Source organism: Chinchilla lanigera, unplaced genomic scaffold, assembly GCF_000276665.1.
Source record: "Chinchilla lanigera isolate Chin_1 unplaced genomic scaffold, ChiLan1.0 scaffold00053, whole genome shotgun sequence".
Classification (NCBI taxonomy): Eukaryota; Metazoa; Chordata; class Mammalia; order Rodentia; family Chinchillidae; genus Chinchilla; species Chinchilla lanigera.
This window is the reverse complement of record NW_004955454.1, coordinates 2,886,981-2,907,203: the sequence shown is the minus strand read 5'-3', so window position 1 is coordinate 2,907,203 and position 20,223 is coordinate 2,886,981. Positions and strand designations below refer to the sequence as shown.

Here is a 20,223-nt window from a genome sequence, read left to right as displayed (position 1 = left end):
CCCACAACTCACCAATCAGACTCGGGATGGGCAGGGCCAGGATGGGCAGAGCCGGGCCGCGGGTGCTAGCGGCGCGCTCACTGCCGGAAGTAGCAGTCAGTCGGGGGCCGGTGCGGCATAGCATGGCGGGGGCGCGGGACCTGGGTCTCGTGGCGCCCGTGGCGAGAGGTCTGTCAGCCAAGCGACGTCCGGCGTTTGAGCCAGAGCCAGAGCCAGAGAAGGTGACTGTGGGCAGTGGGCCCGCCCGCCGCGGGTTCGGCGAGCACGTGGCAGACGGGTCGGGAGGCCTGCGGGGTGGTGAGCGCGGCGCTGGGTGTCCTGCAAGCCAGGCCGCCGCTAGTCTTGTCGGGTGTTTTGGGAGCCAGGTCCACGAGCTCGTTCTTCTGGGTGTACTGGGAGCGCAGTCTGCTCTGGGCTCCCAGGCCCAAACAGTTCTGTGCCTTGAAGAACCGCGTCAGGGGAGGCCAAGGAGCGGGTAGGGTTCCAGCCTGCACAGTCCGTTAAGTGACGGCCCCATGGGCACACCCTTGTCAGTGCTATCGTGCTAGTGTGCTAGATATGTACGGGAATGCTAAAGGCATACGAGTGTGGACTTTTGCATAGACCCAGTGCCCACTGTAATAGTTGTGACAAACTGCCTCGTCCCTTCTACCCCGCTGGCTTGACTTGGTTGGGACTCCACCAGATCTGAGTGGTGCAAGGCGTACACCGCCTACTCTCTCACAGCCACTCTCTTGGCCAGCCGTTTGTTTTGTGAAATGTAGCAAAGCTGCTTCCCACTGCTTGTTTGTAGTCCAAGAACCAGCAGGCAGCTAGATCTGGGTAGAAGCTGCTTGGGAGTGAGTTCTGCCTCAATCATTCCCACCGTTTTTACTTACTACTGCAGAGGTTGCTAGCTGAATATTGGGGATACATCATGAGTGAGTGTATTTGAGTCTCTTCTGTGGAAACTCAGGTGAATGCTTTGGATTAGTGGGTAATGCAGGCCATCCAGTAAGGTGAAACTTATAAACTTGGAAACAGTGAAATCGGCAATTCTGCCCTTTTATGCTTCCTGAGGATCTTAAGTTGTACCATTTTTCAGAAGCTGGTGACAAGACCTATCCATAGTAGTTTGGGTGCCATGTAGAATTAGGTCTGAAAGCTGGGCGTGGTGGCGCATGCCTGTAATCCCAGCACTCGGGAGGCTGAGGCAGGAGGATTGTTGCGATTTCAAGACCAGCCTAGGCTACAAAGTGAGTCCAAGGCCAGCCTGAACTGCATAGTGAGACTCTGTCTCAAAAAGACAAAAAACAAAAACAAGAATTACGCCTGGGAGCCCAGTGATGGCTCTGCTCCCAGAAGAGAACAAATGAGTTTAGCTTGTTTACAAGTAAAGTTCACGGTGTCATTACTCCTTAGCCAACTTTCCATTTTTCTTACTAACTGTGGGACACAGTGGATATGGATATGGATATCCAGTCTCCTTGGATATGGAAGCTTCCATTTCAGGTGGTAAAAGCCGTTTAGGGACTTTGGGTCTCTCTGCATCCCTAGCCCCTTGCCTACATAGTGAGTGCCCTTTCAGCTCTGCGAGTCTTGAGTGCCGGGGTGGAGTGTGGAGTTTTTCTGTCAGTAGATGAAAGTTAGGTTTGGCAGTGCAGTGGGAGCTGAGCCCTGAGAAGGAGATGTTGTCACTGAAAAGTCACTCCCTTGTGAGACACTAGGGTTTAAAGTGTTTGTTCTGAGGGTAGGCAGCCCTGCTGTCAACAGAGGCAGAAGACAGGTTGGACAGGTGGCTTTGGTGGGGGTGGAGGCTTAAAGAGGCAGGCTATACAATGCGTCTGGCCAGTTGCACCTTCCATAGTGTGTGTGGTACCTGCCTGGGTAAGCCTACAGGTTGGCAGTTATCAACTCTATGCTTTCTTGCAGCCCTTTCTCCTCCGCGACCCTGCTTCCAGCCATGGTGATGGCAGTGATTCTGGCGTCTCTGACAGTGAGGAAAGTGTGTTCTCAGGCCTGGAAGACTCTGGCAGTGATAGTAGTGAAGACAACGACGATGGGGGAGAGGATGACATCAGCTGTGACAAGGGCCACAGCAGGACAGAGGGGCAGGCACAGGTGGGTGATGGAGATGTTCCTGTGGCTCTCCTTGTGGATGAGGGCACTTGCTGGGCCAAGGCAGTCTGAGAGCTGTAACCACCCTGTCTTCTCCATGGTTCCACTGGGGAAGCCCAAGTCTTGTCCCTCTGTTGCTGCCGCTGAGAGTACATTTAAGCTCTGGGCCACTGGTTTTTATTTTTTGTTTACTTATTTGTATTTTTTGTACCAGGAATTGAACTCATGACTTCACTCTTGCCAGGCAGGCACTGTGCCACTGAACTAAATCCCTGGTTGGACCCCTGGGTTTTAGTTCCAGTTGTTTGTGCTGTTATTGAGAACTGTGAAAATCCACATGCTGAGGCCTTTCCTCCTCAAATAGTTCTCAGGCTATCTCTCTGTGGGACACCAAGCAGACTTTCCTGGATTTGCTATCAGCTGGCTTTCTAGGAGCAGAACCCAACAGGGATGCTGCCTGGGGTTCTGCCTGGGGCTCTGGCTGTGCGGGAGTATGCTGAGTAGTTGGGCAGGGTCTGCTGTGGTCCAGTCTGTCTGGCCCATGGGTTGCTGTAGTGATGGAGAACGGTGTTCCCTGCTCATCTTAAGAAAAGTGGGAGAAATGCTTGATTCGACCAAAATACAACAATTGTTATTTAAAACATTCTGAAAAGTTTCTGATGATTTCTGTTTCCAATGGCTGCCAGGGATATAGTTCAGTGGCACACATGCCTGCCTGGTAAGCGCAAGGTCCTGAGTTCAATTTCCGGTGCAAAAAAAAAAAAAAAAAAAAAAAATCCAATTGCCTTGTTCTGAAAGTCACAATTTAGGCTGTTAAAGTCCGCTGCCATAAGGGAATCCAAAAAGCCAGGGCCTATTTGCGTTGGTTCCTTGGGTTGGCTTGTTTACTAGAAAGGACTGATTTGAAATCAGATTTAACTCCACTGCTCATTCAAGCTATAATTTTAACACTGGTGTGCACAGAATGAAAATGACTTTTTAACTGAGCTTTGATCATGATTTGTAAGCTCATGGGCAACTATCTACCCCACTTTAAGTTTTCAAAGTTATAAAAATAGACCTTCCGGATATCGCATCAGTGCTATTCAGTGGTCTTGCTATGAGTGGATAAACAGTTAATAGTTCAGTTAATAGTTTAATGGATCTCTTTCTAGACCTTTCTCCCATTCAAAAATTTATGGTCTTAGCCTGGTGTGGTGGCGCACGCCTGTAATCCTAGCTCTCAGGAGGCTTGGAGGCTGAGGCAGGAAGATCGTTGCTGAGTTTGAGACCAGCCTGGGCTACAAAGTGAGCTCACGGCCAGCCTGAACTGCATAGTGAGACCCTGTCTCAAAAAGACAAAAAAAGTTTATGGTCCATATATTTAAGTACTTCACATTTTCTTTTTATATAAAATGTTTGAAATAACTTATATAGATATTTGTCTCAGGCCTTGGTGTGTCCCTGGGGACTCTGGTGCCACCAGAACTCTGGGTCTGACTAGAAGCAGTGCTTAGCCACTCTAAGCTGCTGCCTATGTCAGCACCCCACCAGGATTCCTGTAACACTGGATGTCTGCTCCATTGTATGGCAGTGCCCCTCCCCGCTAAAAGTGCCCCTGTCTCTCTGCCTTGGGCCTATCATCTACTGTTGCAGACTAGGGACAGCCAACAGCCACTCTGCTGGGTTTGGAGTTGCCAGGCTTAGACCAGGTGAAGATCGAGGGGAGAGGCCACCCTCAGGGTTCCGCTGCCACCCAGCTGTGTGACCTGGCCTGCTGGGTACTTGTGCATCTTTTCTGTGCCCTGGTTTTGAGGTATACTCAGGCCCTGTTGGAACATTTTCGGTGCTGACCCTCACTTCGGGACTTGAATCCCTTTAGGCCAGTAAAGTGAATAGAAGAGGTGGGGAGTGCTGTCCATGCCTCATTGGACAGCACATTGGAAATTGCTCACATTTTTTCACTGTTCCACAAAAGCCTCCTGTATACCTCCACTTTGCTGCGCTGTTTCCCTCTTCCTGTCCCTTTGCCTTTGTCTGTATGCTATGAGTCCTTTTTCCTTGAGCAGCCCTGGAGGGAAAGGCTTAACCTGTGGGCCAGCACTGCCAATACAGTGTCCTTGGCTTTCCATGAGCAAGGCCTTTTGAGGTATCCTAGGTGCCCCCTGTGGTGTCATGCCTCGAATTGGTACCTCAGCCTGTGGCTCCCAGGCATCCCCAGAGGGTGCTCATTCCTGTACCCTTCCTACGTGTCAGGAGGGGTTCCACTGGGTTGGGCTACACTCCGGGCTTTCTAGCCTGCTTTCACCCCCTGTAGCAGCAAGTTGTTACATGTCACACGGTGTGTTACATGTCACACGGTGCCCCACATGGTCCCCACTGGGTGTGCTTTCTCCACCCCAAGAATTTCTGTTGAGCAGGGTCTAGAATTTCTGTTCCGCATCCCTGAAAGCTGTGGGAATACATGTAAGTCAGAGCCTTTGCTGCTCTCTGTCAAGAATCCCAGCTCTTTAATGGAAACTCAGGATCCTGGGTACCTGATACGTTTCACATGTTTCATGTGAGCCTTTGTAAGTAATATCTGCCTGGGAACCCACTGCAGAATGAGGTGACTTCTGTGACAGGGGAAGCAGCCCTACTTTGCCTCTTTCCTAGTGCTTTCCCAAAACTCAGTTGGCTGCCTTGATCCCAGAAGCACCTCTTCTGTCCTTGGTTGGATTCATTGTGCATTTGTCCTCATATAGACCTGTGCTTAGCAGGAAAATTCAGCTCAGCCTTGTTGCTATTTTGGTTTGAGTCACATGGGACCAGGAGCCTTTTGATGGTTTTGTTGGTTACCTACCACTTGTAACAGGTTACTCCAAACCTTAGTGTTACCCCACAGGCCTTCACTCCTACCTCTTGCTGGGAGTCTTGTGCCCTGGCACCTAGGAGGTGCAGTTGGGGTACAGTAGATTTCAGGCTTGCTGTTTCAGGCCCTGCTTCTGGCTGTTGGTAGAGGAATTCAGATGAGGAAGGCACTGTATCTGGCCTCCAGAGGAGGGCAGGTGCAGGTCTCCCCTCTCCCTCCCTGGAGGAGTTGGGCTCATCACAGGGTCTATGTTCACAGCTGGATAGTGGCTGTAAGTGGCACCCTGCCTGCAAGTAGTGGATTTGGATGTTAATATTGTTTATGTGCAATTTCCAGGCGAGGGAGCCTTTTCCTTGTGCTTCTTGCTACAGTGATGTCACTTTCACTGTTAGCTTGGTCCTGTCGTCCCTGTGCAGGCCTGGCCCTTGTCAGTGGCTAAACCCTTTGCCTCCCCACCCGGAACCCACTCCTATCTCTAGGTCCCCTCAGGCCTAGCAATCCTACCTTTGTACGTGTTCCTCAGCATGCTGGGGACTTGCTTCCTGTCTCACGGGTCAGTCTCCTGGTCCCCAAGGCATTCTCCTGCCCCATCCTTTAGCCCCTGACTGTTGATGAGCCTGTCCCAGCTGAGGGGGAGCTGTGGGCTGCCTGCGCATGGGGTGTGATGCGTCTACTGACCCCTGTTCAGCAGTTTGGTTCCCAGTGCTCCCAGGTGGAAGACTCCCCCACCTCCAGCCATTGCATTTACTTGTCCATCTGGGCTAGGTCTGCTCCCTCCACAGCAGCACAAGTAGGAAGGTTAGCAGGCTTTTCGAGGCTCGTGGGAAAGATGACTTATATCAACGTGCTTTTCTCTCTCTTTTTTTTGTTTTAAGCCCAGGGCTTTGTGAATTCCGAGCAAGCACTGTATCACTGAAGCACACTAACCTGTGCCTTATTATTGCTGGTATTGAGTTTTTGTGAGCTCACAGCCTTTTCTTCCTTTTTGTGCTTATTTCAACCTCTTTTTTTTTGTTCTGCTTGTGTTTGGCTTTTTTTTTGTTTATGTTGCTTGTCACATTCAAGAATATAAGAAAAGGCTGAGGTTGGGGATATAGCTCAGTGGCATAAGTGCCTGCCTGGCAAGTGTAAGGTCGTAAGTTCTATCCCCAGTACTGCCAAAAAAAAAAAAAAAGGCTGAGCTAGGAGGATCGCCATGAGTTCAAGGCCAGCCTGGGCAATATAGTGAGTTCAAGGACAGTCTACACTACAGAGTGAGAGCCTGTCTCAAAAAAAAACTAAACAAAACAAAAAGAATATCAGAAAAAGCCTAGTTAATAATCCCAGTGTACAAGAAGCATTTTCCTTGCCTGTGTTGGTGGCGCATGCCTATAACCCCAGCACTTGAGAGGCTGAGTCATGAGTTTGAGGTCAGTCTGGACTCCATAGTGAGGTCAAGGCCAGCCTAAACTACATAGATTCTGTCATCTCTGTAGTTCCTGCCCTCTGCAAGCATTTGTCCCTGCATGGTGTTTAATACCAGCTCATGCTGGGCATGGTGGTGCATGCCTGTAATCCCAGCATTTGGGAACCTAAGGCAGGAGGATTGCTGTGAGTTTGAGGTCAGTCTGGGCTACATAGTGAGTTCAAGGACAACCTACACTGCATAGTGAGAACCTGTCTCAAAAAAAAAAAGAAAGCTGGGCTTGGTGATGCATGCCTATAATTTTACCATTTGGGAAGTTGAAGCAGAAGGATTGTTGTAAGTTTGAGACCAGCTTGAGCTACAAAGTGAGCTAAAGGCCAGCCTGAATTATATAGTGAGACCCTGTCTCAAAAAGACAAAAAACAGTTGCAGGCAGGAGGGTCCCACAGGGGTGTCGGTGTAGCTTAGGAAAGTGGTGGGTGGGAGCTGCCAGATCTCTGAAGGCTCTGGGGGTTAGGTGTCCCCATCCTCTGGTAGATTGCTCTGGGCTGGGGAGAGGTACCTATGATGTGCCCAGTTAGTCATGGAGCCCCAAAGCCTAGGTGGCCTGGTGTGTGCCACAGGGTTATGGTGGAGCCGTGCACTTAGGCTGGGGGGTGTGCCCCTCGACACTGCTTGGGCTCATCCTTGGTTTCTCTTGCAGATGCCTGTGTGAGCTTCTCACCCCTGTGACTGTTATTGCATGGCCCTTAGTTCTCGAGGTCAGAGTACAGGCAGGGCACAGTAGGGTCATTGCGTCCCTGCTCATGATGTTGCACTGGGGTGTGAGTGTGGGGTTCCACAGGGTTCTGAAACATTTGCCCCTGGAAGGTAGCCACTCAGATTCTACCCTGTGTTTTGGGGCCCTGGGTGAGAACAGCTGGGGTCTCTTCACTCTTGTCTTGGCTGGCCCTGATGGCTGGTACCTATTGGGCATCCGTCCCTTCTCATAGGAGTCCATTTTCTCCGGGTAGCTTCAGGCAAGTGGCCTCATTCGTTGTGCCTGTGTTGTGTCAGGTTGGGCTGTCTCTCTTTGGTGCGTGAAGCTGCCCCAAGCCCTCCCAGATTTGGGTGGAAGAATGCAGACTCTGCCATTTGATGAGAAGAAAATAAAGATGTGCAGCTGTTTTAAAGTGGTCACAGTCACGTTCCCCCAACATGCACACACTCTCCTCTTCCAGACCCCTCAGGGCCTCACGCCTTGGCTGCATTTGCTGTGGGCCAGCCCTGGGGTCTCATCTCAGTCAGGCCTGGTGGCAGTGGGGTCCTCAGCTCCTCTTCATGGCCACACCGGAACCTTCTCCGTTCAGAATTGGTAGGGAGGGAGGCAGCACTGTCCCCGTGGTCTGGGTTGACCAGGCTTCTGTAGGCTAGCCGCCGCTCTGGGAAGGACCTGGTGGTGTCGGGCCCCTTTTGAGTCACTTTACCCTAAGCCTAAACAAGGGGCATTTGGCATTTTTCATTTCCTGTTGCTTCTGGCCATTTCATTCCCAGCCAGTATGTTTTTAAATGACCATATGGGTTGCTGTGGCACCGGATCATCAGCCTCTTCTTTTGGAGTGCCATAGGTGCAGATCTCTCTGATACCACTCTTCTCTGCGGTGGCTTCCTGGCCACTGATGTAGCGGGGAGGGGTTCCTGGGGTGCCTGTGTTGTCCATTGTATGGGCTGCTTTCTTTTGGTTGCTCTGTGATAGGGTCTTCGTTAATGGCAACACTCTAGGTTTGATCTTTGCCCTGAGGTATTATGGACAGCTGTATGGTCTGCCCTGGCTTCCCTCTGACCTCAGAATGTGGTGGCAGTGTCTTTCTCCTGCCTTCCAAGACCTGGACACTGTCTGCCTCCCATTTGGCAGTGGCTGTGGAGTTAGGCCAGAGCTGAGGTAGGTTGGTCATTATGGCAGTAAGAAACTTACTCATTTGGATGTCACTCTTCTTTCAGGGTCCCCTCAGAGTCCTCGCTTTGTTCCGTGCAGTGCCTGCTAGCACTGTACTGCTCAGACATATGTTTGTTCCGCTGAGGCCTGGCAGCCATCTAGTGCCCAGGATGGGAACTGCCTTCCCTGGGCTCTCACTGGTACTGGCCCTGCTTCTTCTATACTCCTTTGAGTCTCTGCCACCAGCTTCTTTGTGAGTGCCTCTTCTCTAGCATCTGTGCAGCCTCCCTCTTCTTGGTGGTCAGCACAGTTTTCTGTGCTCCTGGATGTTGTTTTGGACTCTCCTTGCCCTGCCTCTGGCTGCTGGGCCTCTTTGCCAGACACCTGCAGCTCCTGACTTGGGGTGGCTCCTTGCTCACTGGTCAGTCCTTCACTCTTTTTTTTTTTTTCTTTTGAGACAGGGTCTTGCTATGCAGTTCAGGCTGGCTTTGAGCTCACTTTGTAGCTGAGACTAGTCTTGAACTCGCAGCGATCCTCCTGCCTCAGCCTCCCAAGTGCTGGGATTACAGGCATGCGCCACCATGCTCGTCAGTCATTCAGTCTTTTTTTTTTTCTTGAGCCACGGTTTCACTATGCAGTTCAGGCTGGCCTCAAACTCACAGCAGTCCTGCCTCAAGCTCCCTAGTGCTGGGATTAAAGGTGTGTGTCACCATGCCCAGCTAGTCCTTCGGTTTTGCTCTGCCTCTGTGCAGACTTCATACCTTGCTGCCCTGCAGTCCCTCTGGGCTTCTACCTACCCACACCCTGCCCCTACCCGCTGCTTGGCCTCTGGTTGGGCTGTGAGTCACCAGCTGTGTTTTGAGGCTATGTGCTACTGTACCCTCTAGGTGGTGCCTGGGTGGGATTCTGGACCTGAGATGCAGTCCCTCACCAGGGGCACCAAAATTCACATCCCTTTGTGTCCCTTCTGACTAGCTTAGACCTGGATTCACACCTTGCCTGTGGACTCCTTCAGGGCAGCTCCAGGTAGGAGTGACTCTGTCCTCAGGCAGGCACTGGCTGCCTGTATCTGCTGGCTGCCTGGTTCTGGGCAGACCTTACCACCTGGTGTGGATAACAGCCGAGCTGTGAGGATCCTTTGTCCCAGAGACAGACTGCTGTGAGCAGGTCACACAGTTCTCTTGTCACATTCTCTCGGTCTGTGTTTTAGTAGTCTTCTTAATTTTTAAATAATGAAAAGAGATGCTCAATGCCTACAAAAATGGAAGGGGCGAGGCTTTTTCCTGGGTCTACCAGCGCCCCTGTTCCTGTGGCCCCTTGCCTCTGCCCCTGCTCCCGTCTACACTTAGTGTTGGTGCTGCCCTCTCGTGGAAGCTGGCTGCCCTGCAGCCATCGAGTAGAGCGTTGAGATGCTGCTGTGTGGAACGCGGAGTGCCCACAGAGAGCACATTTGTAGGGAAACAAAGCCCTGCCAGTGGGACACCTCTCCACCTTATCAAGGGCCTGCCTGTGTCTGGCTCCGTCAGTGCCCCTGCACTGCTGCGCTGGTGGCCCAGCTGTGCTCGGTGCAGGAACAGTGGGAACACAGCTGGATCACAAGCCTGCAGGCACTGTAGGTGAAACTCCTGGTTCATGGTCTGGCAAGGAAGGTCGTCCTGCTGGGCCATGGGGAGGGAGTTTGAGATGTCAGGGGCCTGGCCTGAGGCCAGGACTACAAATACTGGGTGTCATCCTGTCGTTCTGTCCTGCTCAGCCTGGCCCAGGGCTGCGGCAGGTGGGCTGTTACAGGGGGTGGGGACTCCTCTGAGTGTGTGGTCTCTGTTCTGAGCTTGTGTGTGTGTGTTGGGGGCAGTGTTTCTTGGGCTGGGGCAGGAGCTTGGGGCTCGCTTAACCTGTGCCCTGTGCCCGCGGTGGCTGACCCACTTTCGGCGGACAGCAGAAGGAGCTAGGGGTGGGGAGATGTGGAAACTGGATCCTGCCTTGTTCCTGGCCTGGAAAAAAACTTAGTCTCCCATCCCTCTTTATATTGAGGGAAAAAACAGGCAAGAGGAAGAGCTAGGCCTTTGGCTCCTGCCCGGGCAGGAGGGAGTGAGGCTGTGGGTGGGGGGCGCCCGCGCACAGGGGTTCCTGCTTGGAGCACTTTACTGCCCCCAAGGGTGAGAGGTGGGCCTGTTTTCCCCATCAGTCCTGGTTCTGCCAGTAAACCCGATCTGGTCGGAGCCCTCCGCCTTCCCAGTCAGGAGAATCTGTTTTCCAGGTTGGGGTGTGAGTCCTCTGTGGCGCCCACACTCTGACCCAGGGGACAGGGTCAGCCTGGGGTCATGGAGCTGGTGGATAGGGAGGGTGACCCAGGGGCCAGTGACAGAGCTGAGGCTCTAGGCAGTCATCGGGGAGGGATTCTGGACACCTCTGAGCCCTTGGGTGGCTGGGCTTGGCTGCACGAGACTCATAGTACCTCCAGGCTCTGGCCGGTCTCCTGGGGACAGGAGTCTTGCTCTGAGGAGTGGGCCCGTCGGCCCTGTGACAAAAGCCAGTGATGTGTACCACTGTGCCTCCCCCAGGTGTTGTCCCCCATGATGGGACTGTCCCTCCTCTGCCCTACCTTGTCATCCCTGACCCAGGTCAGGGCAGCTGCTGGTTTTTGATGGGAAACGGTGTGGGGCAGATGAGAGTGGGGCTTTGACCCTCATCTTGAGCAGCTTAGCACTGACTGCACTGTGCAGTCTTCTTTCCAGTCTAGCAGCAGGTGTCACCTCCTGTCCGGGCTGCCAGAGGGTGGAGGCTGGCGCAGCCCTCAGGGGAGAGGACTGGTTGGAGCCCCTGGTGTGAGCACAGCAGTGGAGGCTCACTGTGAGCTGGAGTGGCCTCCATCCTGGGCTGAGACCTGGGATGAGGTTGGAGCTGCTCAGAGATTTGGGTATTGTGAAGTATCCTGGGAGAGCCTGTGGCTTGGGGTCTCATCCTTATGTCATGGGTATCCTTGGTCCTGAATTAACACTGTCCCTTCTCCACAGACTGGCTCCCCTGGCCTGGGAACAGAGATGGTGAGATCATCAAGCCGGGATGAGTACCAGGAAGACAGCTCTGACGAGGAGGTGGGCTTGGGAGCCAGAGTATCCGGAGGGTGGGTAGGTGGGTGGGTGTCCCAGATTGAGCCTTGCCCTGTCTGGAAGAAGGATGCTGGGGCCTGAGACACATGACCATCAGTGCAAGGGTGTCCTTGTCCTGTGAGGGAGGGTGGTTGGACGTGCCCTTCAAGTGCCCTAGGGGCTGTGCCTATGTCAGTGACCTCAGAGGGGCCTGGGGTGGGGAGTGGCAGGCTAGCGCATGATGTCAACAAACTCCGGCTCTCTGTCTGTGGGATGGGCCACAGGAATGGCCATTGTTGAGAGCAGTAGCTCCTGCTTGGCTCCGTCCCGCCTTCTCTGTTGTCCTGGGTGGCGGTGGAGGTGGCTGGGCCACTGCCTTCAGACCTGTGTTTGAGTTCCAGGAACACTTCAGAGCACTAAGAGTTTTTAGTGTTTCTCTTAAGGAGGTTTACAGTGTAAGGGGGATATGTGCTGGGCGAGGGGCGCCATGGGATCCTCTGGGGAGCTGAGGCATAGGGAGGCTCTCTTGGGCTGTGTCCAGGAGGGACTGGAAGTCCTGAAAAGAGCTGAGCTTAGAGTCTGTGGGGCTGGCAGCCTGTCCCTTCACTGGTATGGCCTGGCCACAGGGCAGGGTGGAGGCCCCTACTCGGAGCTGGGTGTGAGCTTGCAGCCTGTCCAGGTCCTGGGGCTTTGGTGTGGTGGGGCTTTTGGGGACAGTCCTCCTCATTTCAGGAGCTCTTCCTGCCTGCCTTTCAGGGGCTGTCCCCAGGGCACAGGGAGACACGCGCCCCCTCCCCAGCCTGCTTCCTCCCCCATTCTTGAGCTCTCTTGGCAGCGTCTGCTGGAGCCTTGGCTGCCCGCCCGATCCCGTCTCTGCTGTGCGTTCAGAGAACAGAGACAAAACAAAATAAATTGGTTTCCTGGCCGGAGCAGCGGGCGCGCTCAGCGAGGGGGGCCGCACAGTGCGGCTCCCCCGCCTGTCTCCCCTCCCCCCCAGGGGCTCTGGCTGTCGGCAGCCACATCCTGTCGGCTACTTTTTTAGATTGGGTATTTTCAGAAATCGATGATGATTGTAGATGGAGTGCGGAGATGGGGGAGGGGACCTCTCAGCTGGTCAGGGGCTAGGGCTGGGCCGGCCCGACCCTGCCTGTCCACAGGGAGGCGTGCCTGGCCGCCTGTCCAGCATCACCTTGAGAGGGTTGGGCAGCCCCCTGCTGTGCCAGGAGGAAGCTGAGAGGGCTGCGGGGGCTGCTTCCTCTGGTGATGACTATCACATGTGTCAGTCTGAGTGACAGTGAAGGAGCAGAGATGCCTGCCCACCTGAGCTTCTGCCAGCACAGTCTGCCAGCAGCTCGAGGGGGCGGCAGAGCTCAGTTTTCAGGAGCCAGGCCAGGCCTGGACAGATGCATCCTCTCCTGAGAAGCCTGTGTGCGTGGGGCTCCTTCCCCACCCAGAGGTTTCATCTGGCATCCACGCCCTCCAACAGAGTCTGTGTCTGAGGGGGCCGCGGGCGGGGGTTAGGAGACAGGCTGGGGACAGAGTGGGACCTGGGCTTCAGCGCCTGGCTGCTCAAGAGGCCTGCCATGGCACAGGCCATCTCTGGGGGAAGAGGGTGCGCGTATGAGGTGCATGTCTCTCCATGGCTGTGCCCGGCCCCTGCTTGGATACCGGGAGCCCACCCCTTCTACTGGCAGCATCCTTTGGGGGGGCATTGGTGCCAGGACCCCAACACTCCTCGTCCAGCCAGGGGTGCCTGGCAGAACCAGCCATATCACAGGGCCTCTAGAGGGCTCTGGACAGGGGGCGGGGAGAGTCCTGAGGGATGCGTCCTGTCGGGAACAGTGACCTTAGCAGGACCTGAGGAGGGCGGCAGCTACATGGTGGGAGGGAGGTCTGCCGAGCTGTCTGCTGCTGGGAGTACAGTGCCATCGGGCCAACCCTCTTCACCTGTTCCTGCCCCCCAGTGGGTCTGGACCCAGGGCTTAGACTGGGGACACGGAAGCTTCTGGGCCCTCTGATACCTGACATCTGGCTTTGGGGTTATCCTCCCTGCGACATGGACTTTCTTAAACTGAGCAGCCTTTTGCTGGGGCACGGATCCTGACTTGGCCTCCCAGTCCCCTCCCCCAGGTTCACAGCCTTGGCTTCCAGTGTGGGCTGAGCAAGGAGGGAGGGAGCCCCCTGGATGAGCTGCTGGGCTGCCCTGGAGTACAGGGAGTCCCCATAGCCACCACACCCCTCCCCACAGCACCCGGGTTTCTTAGACGTGATCTCATCCAGCTATTGGGACCCCTGGGAGGGGACTGGGGGAGAGTGGTGGGCCATCAACCCACTCAGCCCCTCCCCTGTTGTCAGACAACTGGGAGAAACTGAGGCCCAGTCTGGGTCAGGCCGACCAGCTGCTGCCTGCCTTCACCTCACCTGTCCAGCAGGTCTGCAGCCCAGGATGAGGGGCTCAGTGTGGGGCTGTGATCTCTGGCTGAGAGAGGCTGGGAGAACTGCCCTCCCAAATAGTCCCTGGGGCGTTGGGCACGGGGACTTGAGACCTCAGGTACAGGGTGGGCCGAGGTAAGGGTTGGGCTATAACCCTTGGCCAGCTCCTCAGCACCCCAGCTCTGTTTGGGCTGTACCTCAGGATCCCACAGGGACATATCTCAGCTTGTCTACATCCAGAGCCTGCGATCCCCTCTGCTCTCTCGCCAAACACCATTAATGGCTTCTCCTAGCTACTGAACCGGCAGCTGCCTCCAGTGCTGGCGGCCTCCACTCCTCCGGGGCCGCCCCCGCCCGCTCGTGTCCTGGCCACCGCCCCGTGAGCACTCACTGCCTGCCGCTTGCGTTGCTGCTGGCAGCCGGAGCAGTAGGCTCAGGTTTCCATCTAGCAAGCAGTGGCCCTCCTCTCTCTGTTTGTGGAGGGCACCCAAGCTGCAGACCGCTTGGCAGCTGTCCACCCAGGCCAGCCTGTGTGCCTGTCCTGAGTAGGGATCTGGCTGCACTGAACCTTAGTGTCTGGTTCCTCTCTTTCTGTGCTGTGCACAACCTGCTGACCAAGGGCCCTTTCCAGTGGCCACAGGGAATGGATAGTGTGCTCCTTGGGCGGGGAAACCTTCCGTACCGTTCCTCACCGTAGGCCTGTGGTTCCTAAGAGCTGCCCTTTGCATTGAGCATCCTAGCTAGTAGAGAATTGCCCTGAGTGGGGACAGATGGGGCCCAGTGGGAGGGGGCAGAGCCAGCTGCCCCTTACAGGAGCTGGAACACTCTCAATAGCATCCTGGCAGTGGCTGGTAGGCAAAGGTGGGGTTCTTCAGAGCTGCACCCTCTCTTGCTGGGGCATATGGATGGTGTAGCCCTACTTTCCTGCCAGCCCTTGGGGCAGTTGGCTTGGCTGTAAACACCTGGGCGTCTGTCTGGCACTGGCGAGCAAGTCTGTGGCGTGAGGGGGTGGTATTGGAGGGCAGGGGGATACTATGGACACCTCAAGAAATCAGCTGCAGAGGGCTAGGCAGCCTTGCTGGGGACAGGAGTCACAGTTGACGGGGGGGCAGTCCATGTCTGAGGGCAGCACTCAGCTGGGAGAATTCTTTTGAACTAGATTTTGGAAGTGCTTGAGTTGGGGATCAGGAAGGCAGGACTGATTCAGTGTAGAGCCCTGGACCTACCTCCTACCACTACCACCAAATTGACGCAGCAGCTGTGTCTCTGAATAGTGGGGCTCAGAATAGGTCTTTGCTCCTCAGCTCATAGAGATGTAAACCAGCCTGAGCCTGTGTCCCCCATCTGGAGAGGGCGGGGCAAGCTGGACTTAAAAAGCCTTCAGACAGGGGCACCCTCTCCACACCTGTGGACCCTGCAGGAGACTGGGTGGTTGGGTCCACAGGTGCCTGGGGCTCAGTAGTGGGTTCTACCAGGTCCAGAGGGACAGATCTGCAGGAGGGAGGGAGACTGGGGCAGTCTGACCAGGGAGCCAGAAGACAGGTCCTCCTGCCTGGACCCCAGCCCGTGATGGCTTCCCTTGGCCAGCTTGGACTCTTGCAGAAAGGTTGTCTCCCCTCTGGTCTGTCATCCAGGCTGGCTCTAGTGAGGGCTCTGGGCTCAGCATCCCTTGCAACCTTCTGTGGGGTCAGGGCAGCAGGTGAGCCTAGAGCAGCCACTGGCTCAGAGCACTTTGACAGAGATAAGACTCCCCAGGAGGGGAGGTGGCGGCAGCGGCACAGGAAGGCCTCAAGAGTTCTGAGACAGGCGGCTGGGCCGTAGTGCAGGGGGTGCAGGGGGAGCTGAGTGAATGCTGAACACTACTCGCATTGTAATCGGAGAGGGGCTGGGGAGAGAGACTGAGCAGCGGCTGACCCCGCGCTCCCGGGGGACAGGTGGGAGAAGAGAACGAGGAGAGAGTGAAGGATTCCAGAGGTGGGCCGGCTTCCTCTCTCGCAGACAGACACGGGAGGGAGGTGGGCAGTGGGCCAGCTCCATACCTGCAGTTCCAATCTGCGGTCCTGACAGCTGCAGCCACTTTGGGGAGGGGGAGGGGCGAGGGCTCATCGAGAGCGGAAAAGTCCCAGCCGGCACATGGACGCATTGCTGCTGTGTCCGGTGCAATCTGGGGGCTGGGGACTCCTGCCTGTCCTCATCCCACAGGCTTGTCTTGGGGCTCGGTGGCCCCCAGGAAAGCACAGGTCCAAGGTGTCTCTGTGTCTTTGTCCTGTCCAGCCTAGGGTCTCAGAGTGCAGTGCCTGACCTGGAGGGGTCACATGTGTTTCCTGGCAGCCCACAGGTGTTGAGCAGGGCGGGGGTGGCTGGCTTGGGGTGCAGGCGGCCTAGTGATGAATCATGTGGTGCCGCCAGCGGCTCATTCCCCAGGCTGGGGACAGGGAGCTGACAGCTGAGGCTGAGCCCAGCGTTTCCAACCCAGCTTGGCTCACAAGGGCGGCTGCTGGCCCAGGGTGTGGGCCAGGGCCCCCCTTCCCTTCCAGCTGCCTCTGTGGGGCACATGCAGAGGGAGCCCTGGGTCTTTGTCCCGCAGTTCTCCAGCTTGGTGGTGGGTGAGGCTGGACTCCGGGAAGATAGCCAGGGGCTGTGGTGGGCAGGGAGCACCTGCCATCCCTTGGCCGTTCGCTCTCAGCTGCATGGACTCGCGTGGGGCCATGGGCTGGGGCCGACCCACACCACCCCCGGTCTGGTTTGAATCTGGAGCAGCGGAGGGTGACGGAGTGTTTCTCCTTGCCCCTCCCTTTCTCCTGCTGGCTGTTGGGCCAGGCCCTCGGCTGCTGCTACCGGTGCAGCTTGGGGAGTGGCTGGGCCAGCTGCCCGGACCTGAGGCTGGCCAAGCTGCAGCCGCTGTTGAGTCAGGCCCCTCGGCAGAGGCCTTGGCTGGGCACGTGCCGCACCCTGACTGTTCCGGATCCCTGGGGATCCTTGTAGCCCCAAGGCCTTTGTGTCTATGCCCTTTCCCTTTCATCTGGCCCCATTGGACGCCCCAGCTTCCTGTTCAGCCTTGCCCAGGCCCGAGTGCCTGCCTCTGAGCTTCCCTGTCCTCTTGCTGCTTTCCCAGGTGGCTTTCCTCTCTTGAGCTGGGCTTCAGATCATGCACTGCCCCCCGAGTGCTGGCCACCGTGTCCCATAGTAGTACCTGTACGTGCAGGGGTGTCCACCCCTTGCTCTTTGAGGGGTTCCTCTGTGGGTTGTTCCTGACACTGGCCTGGCCACTCTGACCACTGAGGTGGGTGCCCAGGTTTGTGTGGGAGTTTGCACACCTGCCTGGGCCCAGGCCTGGAGATGAGGCCTATGGGTAAGGGGCAGGTGACCCATGGGGTTCCTCCTTCAGCCCCCAGCTGCAACCCTGCACCCCAGTCCTGGCTTCCTGGGCAGGGATTTCTGCAGTAACTGTGCCCACTCCTCCCCCGCTGGCCAGCTGTGGGCTCCTGCAGGATTAAGGGGAGGAAATTTGGGGTTGGGTTTCTCTGAACGAAACCTGCCGCTGTGACTTTTTATCCTGTTATATTTCTATCAGATCGGACACAGCCACCCCCCCCCCCCCTTAATGGCTCTGGCTTTGAGAATTTCCTCCAAAATTACACTGCCGCTTCCTGCCCCACAGTTCCCTGGGGCCCATTTGTGCAGAGGAGGGGCACCTCTAGCCCTGCCCTGTGAGGGTGCCCACAGGGGACCTCAGCACCTGGTCTCCCGCAGGCCAGGATGTAGCATGGCCTGTTCTGAGGGCAAGGAGGGCCAAGGGTCCAAGGAGAGGCCTGGGGCCACTCAGCCACCCACACCTGGCGCCCTCAGCCCCCCTCCCTGTGTGTGGGGGTTCTGCATGGAGCCGCCTGGCCTTTCTTCTCCGCTGTGCCCACAGAGCTCCACCATTAAACTAATTGTCACCTGCAGGATTTTAACGGTCGGCCAGCTGTGCATGGCGCCTGGTGGGGGACTAAATCCACCGCCCTGGGGCCATGGAGTCTGTGGGGGAGGACTCAGTGGTGGATTGCCAGGAACCTTCTTTCAGTGTGCAACTGGGTCAGGGCAAGATGGGTCCTCCCTCTCGATACAGCTCATAGGGAGGCCTCGGCAGCCCAAGACCCTCAGCTCTTTCTGGCCCAGGTGGGCACCAGTGGGGGCACTTGGTGGCACCCACCCCAGGCCTGGGGCCACTTTGCACCCACCCAGGCCTGGGGGCCGACTTTGCTGGATGGTGCCACCTGTCCACACCGGGCCGGGGGACTGTGGGGAGTGAGCCTGCTCTGCCGCCTGTACACCTCAGACCTCTGCTGTGGGTAGTGGGCTTTGCCCCCGTCTTCCTGCCCTGCAGTGCGCCCCTTACCTGTCCCTATAGTCCTCACCCCAGTTTCCCAACAGAAGATTCTTGATGGGTACAAGGCCCGCCGTTGCTCCTTTGGCCTTGCTCTAGCCCCAGAAGGACGGGTCCTTTTCAGAGACCTGGGGTGCCCCAAGCCAGGAGGGATGGGGTGTGGGGTGAGAGTGCAGGCCTGGCTGGAGGTTGCGTGGTAAGTTCACAACTTTCCGAGAGGACAGTCTCCCCCGGTATTTGGAAGATACTGTTCCATTTTTAATTATCCAAATTTTCCAGACTTTATATTATATCAAAGACACAAAATGCCAACTCTTAGCCCAGTTAGGGAGCTAGCATGGAAAGTTCCGGTGGGCTTAGGCAAGTGCTCAGCTATTCAGAGTTAAGCCGCTGCCTTGACTGTTCATCTGTTTCTTCATCTGTCTGTCCTTTGGCCCTGCTCACAGCCAGGGGCGGGTCTGGCCCAGTGGGCATGCTCTCAGAGGGCCTGTGCGCAGGTCATGTTCAAGGTGGGGTTCTGCATGGGTCCCAGTGGCATCCACCTTTCCCAGCGGCATCCGCCTCTTGGCTGCTTGGGCCCTCCTCCTAACTTCGTATCGCCGTCTTTCTGTCGCGGTCTTTGCTCTGCAGAAGGAAGGAGGGTTGTCAGGTCCTGGGCAGCGATCTGGTGTCGCCCAGTGCCAGCCCTGGCCTCTCTGGCTTACTTGGGGTGCTGTCCCAGGTGGCCAGCACTGAGGCACCCCCCTTTTAGGCTCTAGGCTCCCCTATGCATTTTGGGGAGGGGAGTAAAGTGTTGCACAGCCAAAACTGTAAAATTAAATTTCCCAGATGTTCAGGCCCCAGGAGCTCCCGCGTGCTGTCTGGAGAGGAAATGGGGATTGGGAAAAGCAGTTGTATTTTCTCCCTGTTCACCCTTCTTTTCCGGTGCCACCAAGCACAGCCCACGCTGTAAATCACAGCCAGCCAACAGCTTCACCTACTGTAGTGCCTGAGCAGGCCCAGGGAGAGGCAGCAGGTGCCCAAAAAGCCTTGGGGTGGTGGCAGCAGACCCCAGGGGCCCTATCTGCTTCACTGCCACCCTAGACAACCTGTACAGCAAACTTTGTACATCCTGAACTCAACTCACTGCTTTCTCAGCTTACTGAGCAGAGCAACTAGAGACAGCCGTGATGCGGTCCCCCAACCTCTGCCAGGGTTGTGCCTCCTGCCTTCCTCCAGGCCCCTTTGCTCCTGCCCGGCCCTTTCTGGCCACCCCTGCGCCCTGGCCCCATATATACAGGTCCTAGTGACCCACTGCATGGGGAGTGGCCCCCAAAGAAGGCCCCACACTCGCCTCCCCAGGGGCAGCTTTGACATGTCCCTCTTTGCTGGGGCCCAGCTTGGGTGGCAGGTGTCCCCACCGTGGCCTGATGGGGAGAACCACCCAGCACCTGGCCCTTTTGGGCACTTGTGGCCCTCGCTCACCAGCTTCCTCTGGTTGCTGAGGCAGAAGGTGCAGATCTGCTTGGGTTGGGCGTTCTCGCCATCGCGTGCTGGGGGTGGTGGTGGGGGGCTGCCCGCGCGTGCTGCGTGGAAGAAGGCGGGCCCCGCGTGGCATGGCTGCCCGTCGCCGCAGGCCTCGCCCACCAGCAGCACGTTGCCCAGGTGCGAAATATAGCTGGAGGCCAGGCGGAGCGTCTCAATCTTGGAGAGCTTGCGATCAGCCGGCTCCGTGGGGATGAGCGTGCGCAGTGCCGTGAAGGCCGTGTTCACGCTGTTGGTTCGGTCCCGCTCACGCGCGTTTGCTGTGTGTCGCTGCCGGGGTTCGCGGCCTGGCCGACCCCCGGGTCCCCCGCCAGCCCCCGCTCGCCTGCCCCCGGCCCGCCGTCTAGCACCCTGCAGGCCGCAGCGCGCAGCGTGCACGCGGCAGGGCTTTTCGTCCGAGCCTGAGCTCTCGCTGCCGTGGTCCTCGTCTTCCGACAGCGGGCTCACTTCGGGGTACAGGTAGCGGCCCGGCGGCGCTGAGCGCAGCATGGCGAAGGAGATGGCCGGGGCCGGCGTCAGCTCCGCCGCGCGCCACTCATGCTGCCTCCTGCGGCCGCCGCG

General features: G+C 56.7%; 2 protein-coding genes across 2 annotated transcripts in view; one reads left to right on the top strand and one right to left on the bottom strand.

Moving 5' to 3' along the window:
* Nucleotides 1–26: 26 nt before the first annotated feature.
* Bop1 (block of proliferation 1) overlaps nucleotides 27–20,223 on the top strand; it is a 24,484-nt gene continuing 4,287 nt past the window's right edge. Inside the window, exons 1-3 of the mRNA XM_005395860.2 lie at nucleotides 27–221; nucleotides 1,912–2,100; nucleotides 11,262–11,342. Of these exons, the coding sequence (XP_005395917.1) occupies nucleotides 27–221; nucleotides 1,912–2,100; nucleotides 11,262–11,342 (465 nt within the window). The remainder of the gene's footprint in view (nucleotides 222–1,911; nucleotides 2,101–11,261; nucleotides 11,343–20,223) is intronic.
* Scx (scleraxis bHLH transcription factor) lies at nucleotides 18,375–20,223 on the bottom strand (the record flags this gene model as incomplete). Its single annotated transcript, XM_013520103.1, is given in 2 exon segments — nucleotides 18,375–18,762; nucleotides 19,603–20,223. Coding segments are annotated over 2 exon segments (660 nt in total), but the record flags the coding sequence as incomplete, so codon positions are not given.